At 37.6% G+C, this 19,501-nt stretch overlaps 1 protein-coding gene across 3 annotated transcripts in view; it reads left to right on the forward strand.

Annotated features, from left to right (window-relative positions):
• LOC143862143 (Protein prenylyltransferase superfamily protein) overlaps positions 1–17,516 on the forward strand; it is a 29,883-nt gene extending 12,367 nt beyond the window's left edge. For 2 of the 3 annotated variants that reach the window (XM_077373132.1, XM_077373133.1), the window contains one exon: positions 72–341. In XM_077373132.1, coding sequence (XP_077229247.1) covers positions 72–194 — 123 coding nt within the window. In that variant the 3' untranslated portion in view covers positions 195–341. Of the gene's footprint in view, positions 1–71; positions 342–16,674; positions 16,765–17,215 lie in introns of those variants that run through there. The other variant, XM_077373134.1, reaches the window with a different exon arrangement.
• Positions 17,517–19,501: the final 1,985 nt, after the last annotated feature.

Here is a 19,501-nt window from a genome sequence, read left to right on the forward strand (position 1 = left end):
TCTCTCTCTCTCTGATATTTTTATCTCTAAATGACGAGCTTTTGTACGATTTTCTCTCTCTGTTGTATCAGAAAATTCCATCTTCTCAAGGGAGTGAGCTTCAAGAGAAGCTAAGGGACTTAGGAGGACTGAATAGCATATTAAATGAGGTATGCCCAGAAAAGGCATTGCTTTGGAATGGTTTGATGGGTTGAGTTCACTTAACATCTCTTAGGAGAAAGTCATTAATTTTTTTCCCAGAGAATTTGGCATTGCTCATTAGGGAAAATCTGTTGTACATTGAAATATTTATAAGTTATACCTTAATTATTTCTTTTATATATAACTCCGGTATTGTACTACTTCGTATCATTGGCGTTTTTTCTCATTTGAGTCAAGTTTGGGTATTTGGGGTGTTGCAACTGTATGTTAAGATCTAAACTATTCAGTTTGTTTGTTAAGATATGAACCCGAAACCTTGGTGAGCCTGAATGAATTTTAAGATATAGAATGCGGCCCACCTTGTTCAAAGATCTAAACAATTCAGTTGTTTTGCCCCAATGTAAATAGGTCATACCTCAAAAATCATCTCAACAAGATGATATTTCGATATGATGTAGTTTGTCCACAAATTAGAGGGTTAAGATCATGTTGTGGATATGATTTTCCGGCTACGAACTAATGAACTATGTATGTTGAGGCCCAACAATTGAATGGTTTAATTTTCTAGGGGTACCCCACTATTTTTAAAAATATGTGCACCTCGGTATGGACTCCGTATGACACATATTTATTAGGAAATTATTGGGGCCCACCTTGTTCGAATATTCAAACAGTTCATATGTAGGGCCCAATGTAAACTGATGCACCGGGAAGCTCATATCATAGGTACTACTAATCTGCTTTTGTTCAGATTATATTCATACAATGTTCCTCTTTAACTTCTTCGTAATCCATTTTTTAGCATGTAATGGGTCTCAAATAGGATGACTCTTTCAAAACTTTTAGCTCGATTGAAATAACTCGCTGTAGTTTTGTAAAATGCCCATGAGATTTTATAGGGTGCAAGCCCGCATAGTCCAGAAATTTCAAAAAGGATCAATTACCAATGGGGGACAAAAATTAGGTGGAATTATCAACAAGACCCATGCTTTTCAGAAATTATCAACGAGGACAAAAGAGGTCTTGTCATTAAAAGCTGGACAAAAATGCCCTTTTCTTAAGGAACACGTTTTGCTTTTCCACTTTTCCCTCTTCTCTCATCTTTCCTTCTTTTTTTTTACTTTTTCATTTTCAACTTTGTTTTTTTACCTTACGAGTCATCTTCTTCATCATCTAGCCACCATTGGAAGTGGGAAAACTCGAAATTTTGAAACGTGAGTTCATTCCCATCTATCTCTCAATATCTAGGTTTTGTTTTTCATTTGTTTTAGGGTTTTGCATTTCTCCTTCTCCCTTTCAACGGAGGATGGGGAAGATGAATCGTACGGTAGAAAGAAAAAAACGTGAAAATGAACGAGTGAAAAAAAAATGAAGTAAAAACGTGTTCATAAGGGACTTGATAAGCTCATTCGGAATTTGGTAATCCCATTTTGATACTGGATAACCCCAACTCCAGAGACTTGAAAATCCCCTTCCAAAACTCCAGTACCCTTGAGTAATTTTAAGGGACTTATAAGCCCATTCTGAATTTGGTAACCCCATTTTGATACTGGATAACCCCAACTCCAGAGACTTGAAAACCCCCTTCCAAAACTCCAATACCCTTGGGCAATTTTAAGGGACTTGATAAGCCCATTCGTAAATTGGTAACCCCATTTTGATACTAGATAACCCCAATCCCAAATACTTGAAAACCCCTTTCCAAAACTCTAGTGCCCTCGGCCAATTTTCAGGGACTTGATAAGCCCATTCGGATATTAGTAACCCCATTTTGATACTTGATAACCCCAATCCTAGAGACTTGAAAACCTCATTCCAAAACTCTAGTATCCTCGGCCAATTTTCAAGGACTTGATAAGCCCATTCAGAAATTGGTAACCCCATTTTTTATACTAGATAACCCCAATCCCAGAGACTTGAAAACCCCCTTCCAAAACTCTAGTACCTTGGCCAATTTTCAGGGACTTGTCACCCCATTCGGAAATTAGTAACCTCATTTTTTATACTAGATAACCTCATTCCTAGAGACTTGAAAACCCTCTTCCAAAACTCCAGTGCTCTCAGCCAATTTTCAAACACTTGATAAGCCCATTCGAAAATTGGTAACCCTACTTTTGAGAGTTACTAACCCCCTTCCAGAGAGTTGATAAACCCCTTCTGCTACAAGACCCCCTGCTTATAGCAACTCTTCTAATGGCATTACAATTCTGCTCATGATAGAAATAACAAAAGAAATGGATGTTGTTTTCATTAAATGTGCTTCATGTATTACATCCCAATTTGTGTATTACAAAAATAAAAAATAAAAAAATTAAGTAAATAAAAAAATGTGTAACCATCCATTCATGTATTACATCAACTTTTTCTTATACAACCACTTGTCTTCCAAAAAAGTGAGTGAAGCCATCCATGCATTATCTCCAGAACTCACCCTAAAAAAATAGCTTAAATCCTAAACAAGATAAATCAGAAACAGAGGAATGAAAAATAGTGCAAAACCCTAAAAAAAGAAAAAACAAAAAAAAAACAAAACCTAAATACAAATAGATAGATGGTAAGAACTCAACATTCAAGTTTTCAAAATTTGCCAACAACAATGGTGGCTGAATAAGGAGGAAGATGATTGGTAGGGTAAAAATTAAAAAATGTGATAATGGAAAAGTAAAAGAAGAGGGAAGAAGGAAAAACCAAGGTCAAAACGTATTGTAAATGCCAAAGGGCATTTTCGTCCAGATTTTACTGACAATACCTCTTTTGTCGCCCATTGATAATTTTTGAAAAGCATGGGTCCTATTGATAATTTTGCCTAATGTTTGTCCCCATTGGTAATTGGTCCTTTCAAAAATGTACCTGACGGCTCACACCATAGGATGATCCAAACGGTCCATTTGACATGTATACCCAAAAATCATTTCCTTACTATGATCCCAACAATGTGATCTATAGAGGTTTCCTAATATGCAGTTCTTATATATTGTAGGGCTAGGATCATCCCGAGGAAATGATTTTTGGGGCACAACCTATTTACGTTATAGCCGATCAAATGGACAGTTTGTATCATCCTAAGGCACAAGCCATCAAATGGACGGTTTGGATCGTCCCAAGACATAAGCCATCAAATGGACGGTTTGGATCATAAGCCGTACATCATATATATTTTTTAAAACATGCTCGACTATTAGAAGGGCTACCAATCCTACCATCATCAAAATGATTGTTTTTGGGCACAACCCATGGTGTGTGCCGTACAGTTCATTTTTTTTTAAAACACTGGACTATAAGACAGGATTTAAAGATACTGGACTATTCGGGCATACACCGTATAAAAACCCTCGACAAAGGGGCGAGATTATTTTCTTCTTCCTCTAAGAGGAAAAACGCCCCCCTTAGAGGAAGAGCCCTAGCTTAGCTTTCTCATTCATCTCAGTCCAAAATCCGATGAGCGACGTAGGGAGTTTATACTGCGATAGCTGTGGCGAAAATGGTGATGATGGATTCTTCTACTGTCGATCATGTGGATTCCAATCTCAAGACATCATCGATCGACATGATCGCCCAAGGAGAAGAAGCCATGCACAATTCCGTCTACAATCGATCCCTTCTCTCCCAATCCAAATCCCACCTCAAATCCGAACAAAATTATTCCCATTCCCAATCACAAACCCCAACCCTAAACCCTAAAGAGGAAAAACCCTATTGGTCCCGATGGATTTTGGGAACTAGAAGAATTCATGTCCAGGGGATTCAGGTTATGATTGAGATGCAGTGGACGAGGAAGTTGTAACCCGAGGACGAGCTTCTTCAACTCCTCCTTGTGTTACAACTTCCACGTCTTCTTCGACTCCTCTTCAGGTTACATATGAAGGGAACTCTTTCGATCTGTTTAATCAATTGGAGAGTATATTGGAACGTGATGCTCTCATGTAAGTTCCATTTTTTTTCCTAATTGCCTTGTTTCCTGACACTGCAAAATTTCTCTGTATTTGTAACTTACATCCGGAGCTGACCTATTTGAAGTATTATATATAAACTTTCTCAATTTGGTATTTTTTTTTGGAATCACATGAAAGACTTCTCAATTTGGTATACTGTGTGTAGCATTTCATTTATGATACTTTGTTAAAAAAAGTGATTATTATACTCACGTATGGAACGTACACGCATTTTTATGATGAATATTGAAGTACTGGATATGGGTACAATAATTGTACCTTCTGAGTTTCTAAGAACAGCAATGAGGTAGGGTTTGTCCACCCATCCCAATTTGTGACACTAAATAACGGTGTAGATGGTTCACCCAATCTATCTATAAATGGTGTGGGATCGGCTGATGGGATTGTCACCTTGGACATATCAGGCACTAATGTTAGGAAATATGATAGTACTGTTTTCTGGAACAAAGATCATAAGTTGGCCATCTCAACAGATGCATTACTTCCTTTGTATAAAGCTGCTATGCATGCATATACGATTGCAAGCAGACAATATCAAATGACAGTGAAATTATCCGTTGATGAGAGTATCGCAATTAATTCTTCCGATTCTGAAAAAAAATTCCTTGAAAATGAAGTCACGAGGCACAATAAGGCTCTTTTGATGCTAAGCTATGATTTTGGAAGCGCATGGAATTCCAGGTTTTACTTTTTCTCTTTTTATTTCGTTCAACTAGTTTCTCCAACCGATAAGAAGTTCTGGTTGCTTGTAAGATACATTTTTTTTCTCATGAGGAGGGGGTCGGGATTGGATATTGAAAATCTTGGTGAACTTTAGGGGCCGTTTGGATACGCGGATTTTAGAATCCAGGTTTTAGTTTGAAAACAATGTAAAAAAGGGTTCATGATCAAGCTGCAGTATGCTGTCCTGACAGCGTTTCTCGGATTTTAAGTAAGAAATCTAGGTTTTAGAAATCTCTCCGGTATCTTGAGATTTCTAAAACCTGGAAACATGGGACGATCTCCTGCTTTCGTGCTGTCGGAAAGAAGGGCGAGAAATCAAAAGACCACGGCTGGTCTCTTTCTTCTCTCGTCTCCCATCTACAATTTTGAGGAAATCCAGGTTTTAGAAATCTCTCCGGTGTCTTGAGATTTCTAAAACCTGGAAACATGGGACGATCTCTTGCTCTCGTGCTGTCGGAAAGAAGGACGAGAAATCAGAAAACGACGGCTGGTCTCTTTCTTCTCTCGTCTCCCATCTACAATTTTTAGGAAATCTAGGCTTCTAAAATCCGCGTATCCAAACGGCTCCTTAGTATGTTGAGGATGTCTCGTGTGCCGAGAAACCTAACATAAAAACTGAAGTGTAAAAGAATACTACTATATAAAAAGCATGGATTTAATTTTCGGTTTTGGTTTCGGCCGAAATCCGGTAAAAAAAGTAATATTTTATTATTTCCAAAATTTTGTAACTATAACACATTTTAAAAAAAAAATCAATTTATGAAATTTCGGATTTCGAGAAATTTCAGTTTTGGTCCCGAATAAAATTTAAAACCATGATAGAAAGAACTATAAAATAGATTTTATGTATCTTTGATTAGACAATCCTTGTAAATTTTTCTAAAGCTGGCATATCAAAATATGCTACTTGAGTCGACTCATTACCTGATTAGAGTTTTGACTTCAAGTTGACACCATCTGCTATAAGAACTCTCTCAGTTGTACAGTAACTCTTACAGAGCTCCGACTAGGTAATACATTTTACTCAAAGTTCTCCACACCACATAAAAAATGTAGCAAAACCTACTGGAGCTACTGAGTCAATGGCTTGCATTGGACAACTAAACCCCATAATACTTTTTGCTTATTTTAACTGAAAGCGTGTCAAAACTTTGATGCAACTCGAATCATCAGTCATATATATGATGCTTAGCAAGGAAATGATTGGACCACTACATAGATGCTTTATTATACAGATAGCGAAAGTTTACGGAATTGCCAGCTGAACCTTAATTTAGTTTTCTGAACATATTTAAAATCGTTTTAAGAGTTATGTTCACCACTCTCCAAATTCCAACCGGTTGTGAGCAAACTTACTTTTTCTCTAAAATCAATAGTATATATTAACTGGGTACGTTCGAAATTTGGAATGCTAAAGAGCATTTTGATTTTTAAAAGATTGAATCTTTTTTGGAAATGGAAATAGTTGCAGTATCTCTATTTGTGGCCAAAGCGGATGGTGATCCCAATCCCAGTTTTTGTTGCCTTCCAGCCCTTGTTGCAACCCGTGTTATTTATTGTTGAATGGAATTTGTTTTAAACGTACGGACACCATTGAGAAGATGGTACATTCACCCGGTGTTGGTAACATAAATAATCGACATTTTATAATATTGTCTCCCTTGATTATCATCCATAACTGTTATGTTTCTTTATTATGCAGGAAGCTAGTTGTTTCAAGGAAGCAAAGTTTCTCATTACATATGGAAGAGCTCCACTTCTCATCACTCATTCTCTCATATGCACCAAAAAGTGAACATGCCTGGAGTCATAGGTAATGTATGAGTCGAATACTTTCATGCATGCTTTTCTAACCAAATGTTTGCATATCTATATGACCAAATTGACTTCCAGCTTCTATCTTTCTTCTTGTTTCTTAAATTCGTTGTGTATTCTTTTTGTTATGCCTTTTGTTCCCATCACAATTATCCAATAAAGTAGTGAAAACAATTTCTTACCAGAATACGACTTGTTCTCAGGCGGTGGGTGATCAAGGTGGTTGCTGAAAGGTACCAAAACCTGGCAAATAATTTTTTTTTTTGAAATGGTAATATATTAAAAAAAGGGGAGCCGAGATGGTAACCTGGCAAATATATTGGAAAGAGAATCTGAATTGGTGGAGAAAATAGCCGAGGTTTATTTTTCAGTTCAGGAATTGGATTCCATTGAATACTGAAGGTTTATTGATTTTTCATTTTAATTGAGTTGCATGCATGACCTCATACTTCTTGTTGTTTGTTTTCATGATTCAACATGCTGATTTTTTTTGTTTCCTTGAGATGATAGCAGCTCATCTTTATCCTTTGTCCCTGATTACAAAGGTATTTGTTTTTCTGTGATGTTCTTGTGAGTTTTTGGTTTCTTTCTTTTTTTTTTTGGTTGTAATAGGGACTTATAGTGAAATTATTTCGTAGACATGTGATGCTTTTTGTAACAATGATAATATCTTGATAACACGGTTGACAAACTTGAGCAAGGATACAATATACACAATTGTTGAGAAACTGCTACTCTTCAATTATGTGGTACTAATTGCTGTTCATCATGCATTTAGTTCGAGGCATAAGAAGAAGCAGTATCAGACGCACTCCTCACTGATGCTCAGGATGCAGCTTCTTCCACTTCCACTGTTGATCCATCTTCTTCTTTTTCCACCATCTCCCCCTTTTCTAGGCTTCTTTGATTCAATTGAACGTTGTGAACGCGTTATCTAATCAGTTCCCATGGGAGAGCCAGTTGCTTCCAAAGGTCATGGAAAGGTCTCGAAATAGACTTTGGCTGAGAAAGAGACTGTTCACGGAATAGATCTAGTTGTGGTTGTTCTGACAATACCATACCATAATCAAAAGGTACAACGGCCCGAGCGACCAGACTTAACATAAATGTAGCCACTGGAGCCATTCTAAAAAGGGAGAGGGCCCAGCTAACCCGTGAAACACTCCGCCTTGGGAGTACAGTCGCAAGACCGAAACTCAAAGGAATTGACGAGGGCCTGCACAAGCGGTGGAGCATGTGGTTTAATTCGATACAACGTGCAAAACCTTGCCAGCCCTTGACATATGAGGTTCGGATCGAAGATCTTCGCAAGACGGCCCATGAATCTCGAGAATCGAGCGTGGGGTTTTTTTTTCCCGCACACCTTTCTCTCCTCTTTCACTAGCGAGTGGTGAGTTGGGTATGGGGCGCACGGGAACTCACTACCTCTAATATATATATACTAGTAAAAAACCCCGTGCGATGCACGGGCCGACAAAGAACTATACGGACCACATCACGGGTTGATCCAAACCGTCCATGTGATGGAACACAACATAAATAGGTTGTGCCCCAAAAAACATTTCCATAGGCTGATCCTAGCCCTCCAATCTATAGAGGTTTCCATAATATGTTGTTCCTCTTAAATCGGATGGTTAAGATCACCCTATAGATTTTTTATTAAAAAAGCATAAAGGAGGGGGTAGGATTGAAATTATTTGGCGTTAATGGGTGCTTCTGTTAAAAAGCATAAAGGAGGGGGTAAGATTGAAAATATGTGTGTTGAATGGGTGCCTTTGTTAAAAAAAGTCAAAAAGAGTGATGTGTAATTCTACAAAAAATTCTCTTATTTTCTCTTCTACTATATATATATATATATATATATATATATATATATATATACACTAGTAAAAAACCCCGTGCGATGCACGGGCCGACAAAGAACTGTACGGACCACGTCATAGGTTGATCCAAACCGTCCATGTGATAGAACACAACATTAATAGGTTGTGCCCCAAAAATCATTTCCATAGGCTGATCCTAGCCGTCCAATCTATAGAGGTTTCCATAATTCCTCTTAAATCGGACGGTTAAGATCACCCTATAGATTTTTTATTAAAAAACCATAAAGGAGGGGGGTAAGATTGAAATTATGTGGCTTTAATGGGTGCATTTGTTAAAAAGCATAAAGGAGGGGGTATGATTGAAAATATGTGAGTTGAATGGGTGCATTTGTTAAAAAAAGTCAAAAAAGTGATGTGTAATTCTCATAGAATTTTCCAAAAATTCAAAAAATTCTCTTCTTTTCTCTTCTCCTATATAGTATACTAGTAAAAAACCCGTGCGATGCACGGGCCGACAAAAAACTGTACGGACCACGTCATAGGTTGATCGAAACCGTCCATGTGATGGAACACAACATAAATAGGTTGTGCCCCAAAAATCATTTCCATAGGCTGATCCTAGCCCTCCAATCTATAGATGTTTCCATAATTCCTCTTAAATCGGATGGTTAAGATCACCGTATAGATTTTTTATTAAAAAACCATAAGGAGGGGGGCAAGAAAATTATCCTCTTCGTAATTAGCAAGAAAACTCATTGAACTCCATGTATAACGACCATCAACTTCCGACCAACTCAATTAAGACAATTAATTGATTAATTTGGCAAAATATAAAGATATATTTCTGACTCAATTTAAAATGGATAGAACTTGCGGTACACACATATATCAATTTAATAGGGTATCCTGAGCCTATAAAAAATACAACGAAATAGGGTTTGAACATCAGCTATTGTCATAAAAACCATTACATGCAGATGAAGATAATGGAATATATGTCGATCCTTTGGGTGCCTACTTTTTTCCCAGGGCCAAAACAATGTCCAGAAAGCTTCGAAGTCCCATCTCCCGAGCATAACCTCCAAATTTTCTTCACCACCATTCATTATGAAAATCTTGAGAATCCATTAAGCAGGTTCAATTTCTATCAAGATGAACTGTGTGAGATTTTATGGGACCAATTATCTGTTCTCGTAGTTGCAACAAAAGAAATACTAATGTTGGTACATAAATCCCAATTCCAAAGAATTCAACATTCTACTCAAGAACTAAGACCATGTGAAATTCTCCACGCAATGAAAACCACATTGGAAAGACACGAACAAAATCAATACATAAAGAAACTACATTGCCACTTTTCTTTAAAATTCTTCTCAAGCCCACACCTCATTGCCACACCAAGGAACAATCTAAATTAAATATTCAATCCAAATGAAGAAAGAAAAGATGTAGAAGAAGATATCATTGACCGTTCTTCACAGTGCCTGCTTGTTACACCATAAACACATGCTTTGTTCACCCTGAGCTTGCAACTTGAGTCAAACCTGGTGGAAATTGTGCTTTGAGAGCATCACATGAACTGAAGGAAAACGTAAAGCAAACCTGGTGCAAATTGTGCTATGAGAACATCACATGAAGTGAATAAAATTTTAAAGAAGAATGATAAAGCCCATACGATAATTAACTGGTGGAAACACCCATACATGAAAGCATGATCTACCAATAAATAGCTCTAAATGTTACAAAATAATAAGGTAGAAAGTGGCAGAAGAGATTGGGACTGCCTTGTGTTGCCTACGATACCAACATCTTCAGGATTCCGCTGCTGCTTTTGAAAAAAAAAAAACCATCTAAGAAATTTAAAGAACTCGAAATCTGTTCCTCCTATACATGGAAAATGAGAAAATAGAAACAAAAACAATCAACAGAAGTTATGAAAAAGGAAACTCACCAACCTCAGTTATACCCAAGTTCACTATTAACAATTAGCCCCAAAACTCATTTCTGCAATCCAATAACATACCAAATTAGGCCAAAGAAAAAAGAAAGAAACAAATTGGGCTACAAAATAGCAGTAAAGAATCGAATGATCATGCAAAGAAATCGAGATTTCAAAGATTTCCGTCAAGATTCCCATCACGATTAAACCGGTAGGGAGAATGGGTTAGGGTATGGGGAAGGTAGAGAGAAATCGAAATTTCAAGATTTCAGGATTTCAAATTTTTTTTTGTTTCAAGATGAGAGTGTTTGGGCGTAGGTTTTTTGGTTTCAAGATGAGAGATGTTTGGGTGTAGGAAAGGAAATGAATCGGCCATATTATATTTCTAAGGAAGGCTTTATGTAATATGGAAGCCAAGGAAATAAATGGGAAAAAAAATATTCCGTTTATACTGGTTGGGTCAGAGACAGAGAGGGTGTGATAAAATTGATAGAGAAGAGGATGGTGTTGATATTTTAGGGGACATGAGAAAGAAGAAGAAGACATGAGGAGAGAGAGAGAGAGAGAGAGAGAGAGAGAGAGAGAGAGAGAGAGAGAGAGAGAGAGAGATGGTCTTGCCTTATTAAAGTGAAAGTAAAAATCCAATTCCTTACACTTTGATTGTTAACCCTAAGAAATGAAAGGAAAAAGTCAAAAGAAGTGATGTGAAGGGTTCCATAACTGCAGCAGCTTCCATGACCCATGACAAAGGGTTCCACATAAACCCTAAGAATTTCAAGAACTTGCTTTCCTGAAATATTCAAACAAAAAAAAAACAGCAAAATGAAACCCAAAACATGAAAATAAGCAAAAATCAGAGTAACAACAAAAACAGAACAAAAAAACCCAGAAATTAAAAACAGAACCTTCTTCTCCTCTAGTTTGTTGTAGCCAAAGATACCCAATCTCTCTCCTGAGCAGCCTCTGAAGTTAAACCCTCCTTGCTGCATCTTAAATTCTCAAAAACCTCTTCTATTGGTATATTTTCCTACACCCACAAAAGCACAAAAAAGAAATACATAAAACCCATCATCAAAAACCCACCAAGAAACCAAAATCCAAGAAAATAAAACCCACAAAAAAAATAAAAAAATAAAAAAAGTAGTCTAGATCTAGTACCAAATCCACAGCTTCCTTCAAAACAGCCTCCAAAACTTCAGATTTATCCCCCATCTTCTCTTTTTCTCCTAAAACCCACTTCTAATTACAAACCCAAAACCAAACCAAAAAACAAAAAAACAGAGAGAGGGGGAGAGAAAATGAGGGTTTCAAGGAAGAAAAAGAGGGAGATGAGTAACAGCAGTGGGGGCCACCCCATCACTCTCCCCTTACCCACGAATAAACCGCTCTTTTTTACTCTTACCGCCATTATCACTTTATGGGACATGAGAAAGAAGAAGAAGACATGAGGGGAGAGAGAGAGAGAGATGGCGTGGGGAGCAAGGCCAGAGAGACAGGGGAAATGTGACAGTGAGAAAGAGCTCTGTTCTAGGGTATTCCTTTCTATACACAGAAATACAGTGTATATCTTTCTCTTTAAAAGGAGGTATACACAGAAGCTGCATGTATAGGGGGGTAAGATTGAAATTATATGAGTTGAATGGGTGCATTTGTTCAAAAAAGTCAAAAAATGTGACGTGTAATTCTCATGTGATTTTCAAAAAAATGGAAAAAACTCTCTTCTTTTCATCCCAGCTTATTGTATTATATATATATATATATATATATGAGGAAACTGTTGGTGAGCTTAAGCTCACCAAACTTATGGTGAGCTAGCTTGCCCAATCACATGGGGGCCCACTTTGTTAGGATGATCCAAACCATTCATTTGAAAGTCCCTTACATAGATGGGGGGTGTACCAAAAATCAGCTCCATAGGATCATCCTAACCCCTCCATTTGTGGAGGACAAAAATGGACAGACACAAATCTGCCCCATTTTTGTCCTCCACAAATGGAGGGGTTAGGATGATCCTATGGAGCTGATTTTTGGTACACCCCCTATCTATGATAGGCCTTGCAAATGAATGGTTTGGATCACTCCCCAAAATGTGGGACCCATGTGATTGGGCAAGCTAGCTCACCATAAGTTTGGTGAGCTTAAGCTCACCAACAGTTTCCTCATATATATATATAGAGAGAGAGAGAGAGAGAGAACATTTCCTACACACTTGTGTAGGTAAGTTACCTACACACTAGCTTAAAATACAGTGGGGGCCCACATTGTTTGGGTGATCCAAACAATTCATTTGAATGATCCTCACATAGATAGGGTGTCAACAAAAAATCAGATCCATAGGATCATCCTAACCATTCAAACTATGGAGGCAAAAAATGGACTAATTTGTGAAGGTTTATACACGTCCATTTTACCTCCACAAACGTAGGGTTGGGATGATCCTATGGATCTGATTTTTTGTGGACACCCTATCTATGTGAGGACCATTCAAATGAATTGTTTGGATCACCCAAATAATGTGGGCCCCCACTGTATTTTAAGCTAGTGTGTAGGTAACTTACCTACACAAGTATGTAGGAAATGTTCTCTCATATATATATATATATATATATATATATGAGGAAAATGATTGTGAATATATATATATATATATATATATATATATATATATATATATATATATATATATATATATATATGAGGAAACTGTTGGTGAGCTTAAGCTCACCAAACTTATGGTGAGCTAGCTTGCCCAATCACATGGGGCCCACTTTGTTAGGATGATCCAAACCATTCATTTGAAAGTCCCTTACATAGATGGGGGGTGTACCAAAAATCAGCTCCATAGGATCATCCTAACCCCTCCATTTGTAGAGGACAAAAATGGACAGACACAAATCTGCCCCTTTTTGTCCTCCACAAATGGAGCGGTTAGGATGATCCTATGGAGCTGATTTTTGGTACACCCCCTATCTATGATAAGGCCTTGCAAATGAATGGTTTGGATCACTCCCCAAAATGTGGGACCCATGTGATTGGGCAAGCTAGCTCACCATAAGTTTGGTGAGCTTAAGCTCACCAACAGTTTCCTCTATATATATATATATATATATATATATGAGGAAAATGATTGTGAGCTTGAAGCTCATATAGCTTATATGAGCTTGAGGGCCCAAACACATGTGGGCCCACATTGTTAAGATGATCCAAAGCATTCATTTGAAAGGCCCTTACATAGATAGGGTGTGTACAAAAAATCAGCTCCATAGGATCATCCTAACCCATCCAAAAGTGGAGGGCAAAATGGACAGACACCGTTTGCCACAAATCTGCCCATTTTTTCCCTCCGTTTTTGGAGGGGTTAGGATGATCCAATGGAGCTGATTTTTGGTACACACCCTATCTATGATGGGGCCTTGCAAATGAATGGTTTAGATCACCACAAAAAATGTGGGACCCATGTGTTTGGGCCCTCAAGCTCATATAAGCTATATGAGCTTCAAGCTCACAATCATTTTCCTCTATATATATATATATATATATATAGAGAGAGAGAGAGAGAGAGAGAGAGAGAGAAAAGTGTAGCTACACATACGTGTAGCTAACTTAGCTACACCAACGGCTTAAAATACAGTGGGCCCCACATTGTTTGGGTGATCCAAACCATTCATTTGATGGGCCCTCATATAGATAGGGAGTGCCCAAAAAATCAGCTCTATAGGATCATCCCAACCCTACGATTTGTGGAGGCAAAAATGGACGCGTAAAAACCTTCACAAATCTGTCCATTTTTGCCTCCACAGTTTGAAGGGTGGGGATGATCCTATGGAGCTGATTTTTTGGGCACACCCTATCAATGTGAGGGTCTATCAAATGAATGGTTTGGATCACCCAAACAATGTGGGCCCACTGTATTTTAAGCTGTTAGTGTAGCTAAGTTAGCTACGCGTATGTGTAGCTTCACTTAACTCATATATATATATATATATATATATATATATATATATATATATATATTAATGAGAGAATCAAAATATTACAAGCATAGGTAACGCAGGATGGGACTACTGGTCCCGATTACTATCTTAATATTAATGAAATATGTCAATTTAAAAAAATAATAATATTACAAGCATAGTTTTAAAACTCCCCCGCGTCTGCCTCATTTTGCCCTACAGAGTCAATAAAAACTCCATTTTGACTCTCCTGAATTGTGGCTGCGTCAACCGGGTATTCATCCGTGTTAACCAAGTACTCGACCGCATCGTGCCGAGTCAACTAGGATATTCTTCGGCCGTGTTCCATGCCACATCCACAATTTTAAACATTGATTACAAGTATGCTCCTCATATTGTAGGCTCCATTATAAATACTCACATGCACAAACATAATAGGACATACTTCAACAGTGTGTGCGTGTGTGTGTGTGTGGCAGAAATGGTTTTGGGCCCGATGATGGAAATGAAGAAGATAATCAACACTTCAAATAATATAAGAACAAGTTTGTCAGACAACAACAACGTTCAAGGGCTCTTGACGAAATTGTGGGGTGAGCAGACATAATTTTGAGGCACAAATAACATGATATCAATAACTACTTACAGAATAACTGGCAATCTATGTAATAACTATAACTGGCATAGCAATCTAGTTAGCAAAATTGTATATCTGGCATAAACATGCATAACTGTAACTGTAACTGTGTCTTGTAACTGTAGCAAAATTGTAGTTCAATTGATGCAATACTTGTTCGATTGCCTTGTGCCCAACAAAATGGATGACTTGGATCATCAAATCTGAATGAAGTTGGAACTGAGAATAAGACCTAACCCCCTTTTGAGACATATGAGAGAGAAGACACTTTCGCCCCCATATCCTTGCGAATGTAAAGGGTAGTGCTAATATCACCAGCTAACGACTCACTAACTAAAACAATTACATTATCAATACAGGAAGCTCCAATTGATGATCGGCAAGTAAGTTCCACGGATCCTCCGTCTGGAGCTCAGAATGGAAAGGAGGAGGAACAATCGGGATCTCCGAGCCTTAGGGATATGATGAAGACCTTAGTGGGAGTGGTGACTATCCCTCTCTCTCGTTTTCTTCATTGACCGGAGATAGTTTGTGAGACTTGATAACCCCCTCTAGGTACTTGATAATCCCTATGCTCTTTTCGGGTTAGCCTTCCATCGAGTTGAGAGCAGAAGAATGGGAAAGGTAGGAAATCTTTGGAACACAGGTGGAAGATGGTAGCCAGGGAGGGCAAACGTAAGAGGTAGTGAGTTCTGAACAATCTCTCATTTTTAACACTTTATATTAAACAAGTACTGAAGTTCCTCCGGCGTTACTTATTTTTCCGGTGGCGTTACACTGTCTCCGGTGGCGTACCTTAAATTTATGTTCCAAGAAATGAAGTTCCGCTGGCGTTACTAATTTTCTGGTGGCGTTGCAATGTTTCCGGTAGCGTACAATGCTTCCGGTTCCCTACTAACACAAAGTAAATTGAAGGGAGACTGAGGAACACAAAGTACCGAGGACAAGGAAGACTAGAGTGAGGAGAAATAGTACCAACATCGGAAATAGGGGCAGTGGTCCAATTGGCCAAAGTAACTGTATGAGAGGCAGAGGGAAAGGGCGTTAAAGAACGAAGAGAGGCAGAGTTACCTGTCATATGGTTGGAGGCTCCTGAATCAATAATCCAATAGTTGGAGGTAGTGGGTGGGTGGGTGTGTGTGTGCGTGGTGGGTGGGGGGTTGGCTGAAACCCTACATTGTTAACACCAAGAGAAGCTCTCCGTAGTCCTTACCAACCATCTAAACAGGAACTTGTTCTGTTATCTTGGCAGTTCTTCCCAGTTTTTCTGATATCTGATTATACTAACTCCAAAATATTTGGCAAAAACTTGGTGGCTTACTGGATATTCTAAATAGTTTTGTTAGATACATAATTTAACAATGGAGCTTTTGACTGTTGATTGGATTTTCTGTACTATTCTGCTTTCGATATATTTTTTCTTGTCGAAAGAGCATTCATTCTAATGCTTGTATTCCGACTGATTATCCATAGATTGTCTGAATTTGCTTAACCACTTGGTAGGCGAACTGAGTCACTCTCAAGGCCATAAGTTACTCCATGGGCATCATTCCAACTCTCAGAGCTTGCCGATAGGATGGGCATTCTACACCGAGTTGTCTCTGATTTAGTAATATATTTATTATTATTTTTTTATGAAATTATATCTTTCTGTTGATTGTTTTTTTTTTTTTTTTCTTGTTGACTGCAGCGACTAATGCTTAGGTTGCTGGAGGATTACTTGAAACAAGATCCACAGACATATTTTGAGTGCGAGTCTGATCTTTGTGCAGTATGGAAGGTACATATGTTTAATGGGATGTACAAATATTTAATGGTACTATTGATCCTTTTTTCAGTGATCATAGCATTCTTTTTTTGCATATTAGGGCTTCTTATTTCCATTCCAAAGAGAATTACTCATATTGCCTAAACCATAGACCCGAGACACATAACCAAGTTTCACCACAGGCGTCTGACTTGTTGACTTTACAAGCTCCTTGAGATTCTGGATTTTCACTTAGCTGAGCGAGCACCTCAGCATCTATTGAATACCTTGATAACCTGTGGTTAACCACGATCATTGTTGGATTAGAAATTTTTATTGGCTTCAGTTATTTATACAATCAAGATCCCAGTTTTCTTGAAAAAAATCTTTGGCTATATGTCATGAATTTTTTTTTATTCTTAAAATATGCTCTAAGTTACCAATTCTATTTTTTCTCAAGATATTAGCATTTTGGTTTTGGCAGGAGGAGCTCAACTGGAATGAATTGTTGATGAAACATTACACAGCAAGGGAGGTGAGCTCGCATTCTTGTTTTCAATGTCCTTGTCAACTTAAATCTTTAGGTAAACCGAGGGTGAGAAGAGCTTCAAGGAAATTCAATTGGATTTTCAAATTTTCAATATGTAGTCATGGGTATAAAACTGAACCAGATCATAAAATCATTGGAGGGTTGGTTCAATATGTAAATTGTAAGATTTTTAAAAATCAAAATAGGATATGGCCAAATAAAACATATTTTATCTTCAAATTTTAGTTTATCTGTACTTCTTCATAGCACAGCATTCTATGTAATGATATAGTATACAGTTTATAGAACTTTCTCCAATCCATTAGATTTGTATAAACTATATGAAATAATGGACTAACATCAAAAAATTAATCATCAATGAACTTTGCACCATTATCCCAGTTCCACTTGGGGCAACCCAGGTCGTGCTATAGCATAATTAGAAAATTAGTTGGAGACAACATCAAGTATGCCATGTTTGAAGAAGGGGAATAAGAAAATGAGATTTTTGCACCATATGATGAATGTTAACAAAAAAAAAAATAGGGAATCATATTAAAAGGTTTTCAAGGGATGACAATTTATTAAAATGTGTTTAAGGGATGATGATTTGGTAGACCTATCGAAGTATAAGAAACAATCGTTGATTATTTTGAACTCTGCGAAGTAAAATGTCCTGAGGCCTACGTTGAATGCCCACTCTTTTGATCCTTTCCCACAACAAAGATAGGTAGTGGCTAGAAAGGGAGTTCGAGAAAAATGAAGTGTGATCGACAATATTCGAGGTGCATTGAGATAGGGCACTAAACCTGGATGAGTTCATAATGGCTTTCTTTTAAGAGTGTTGGAATTTTCTCAGTTGTAGGTAGTCCTTAGGAAAGGGATGTTTATTAAGGAAGTGTGATGTAGTGTTGGGGGTGGGATAGCGTACAATATAACCATTAAAAAAAATTGCTCAATTGGATGACTTGATGAGTCAGAGTAGAGGAGGTTCACATCCTTAGGTATTCGCTGGATGGAAGATGTAAGAAATTGATGTGTCAAAAATCAAAATATATGAATTTCACAAAAGACGGCGGAAATTTGGTAGAAGTTGTAGGGATTTGCATAAAATATTCGAGGTTCTGTTTCTCCACTCCTGAGAGCAAAAATCACGTTAATATTCCATTTTATTCTCACCTTAGTAATTGAGAAAATTGTCTTTTCAGCATATAGAAATTCTTAAATATTCAAAATTTCAAATCCTGATGAGCAGCTTCTAAGCTAAAGAGTCTTTGCAACTTTTGGAGGCAACTCCCTGCCCAATACAAGATTCCAAGGCTCAAAAGTCACTGTTAAAACCTAGCATAGAAATAAATAGGGGAGTATTATTAACACCCCCTATTTTTCCCTAGCATGCTCCTTATGCCTCCTCAATATTAAAAGTTTAAAACCTAGCATCAATCTTGTAAGGCTTTGCTATGGTAGTTTTCCTTACAAACATGACTCATGTATTTAGTTCTTTAGTTTTTAGAGTGTACAATGATGTGTATGTCATTGGACTCTTATAAGAATGATCTTACCTTAAGATATATGTGGCAAAGAGGGTCTGAGAGAGGGCGTATAAGAGCTGGATTTTTCAAATGTAGAGCATTTGACTGTCGGCAAGACATAAGGCTGTGTGGACAAACAGATGAAGGGTTGAAGGGGTAGCTCACGGCCCGACAAACTTGTGGTTGAATTTGATTTGTTTTAACGGGCTTAGGGTCGAGTTAACATTGGAGAAGATAACAAGAAACAAAGTGTGATATTAGTGAGGAATGAATCTGGTGTATCACGGTTTGTGATATCTGATATGCCAACATATTTGAAGGCAGTTTCAAATAGTTAGTGTTGAGATGAGTAAACTTCTGGCAGGCTTCTTGAAGCTAAACCTTGATGGAAGTTTGTTGTAGTAATTCAGGGCCTTCTGGCATTGTCATTACAGATAATAAGTGGATTATTTTGTCATACTTGAATCCAATTCTGATGTAAATATAGGAGTCCTATTATAGGACCTAAAGATGTTATCCTCATCCTTTGTGTTTCTCAATAGCAGAAGGGGATTCACTAAATATGATAACAATGAGCTTTTTTAAATGAACTGAGTCGTTGGAGTGATTTGGTGGTAGGCAGAGAGGTTTCTTTTCCCTATGGTTTAAGAGGTACTCTGTTTTAGGGTTTTCTGTATAATATTAGGGAACCACTTCCCCTTAACCAGCT

The sequence above is a fragment of the Tasmannia lanceolata genome, unplaced genomic scaffold, assembly GCF_043159265.1.
Source record: "Tasmannia lanceolata isolate RefF3 unplaced genomic scaffold, GAP_Taslan_0.1 ptg000037l, whole genome shotgun sequence".
Lineage (NCBI taxonomy): Eukaryota > Viridiplantae > Streptophyta > Magnoliopsida > Canellales > Winteraceae > Tasmannia > Tasmannia lanceolata.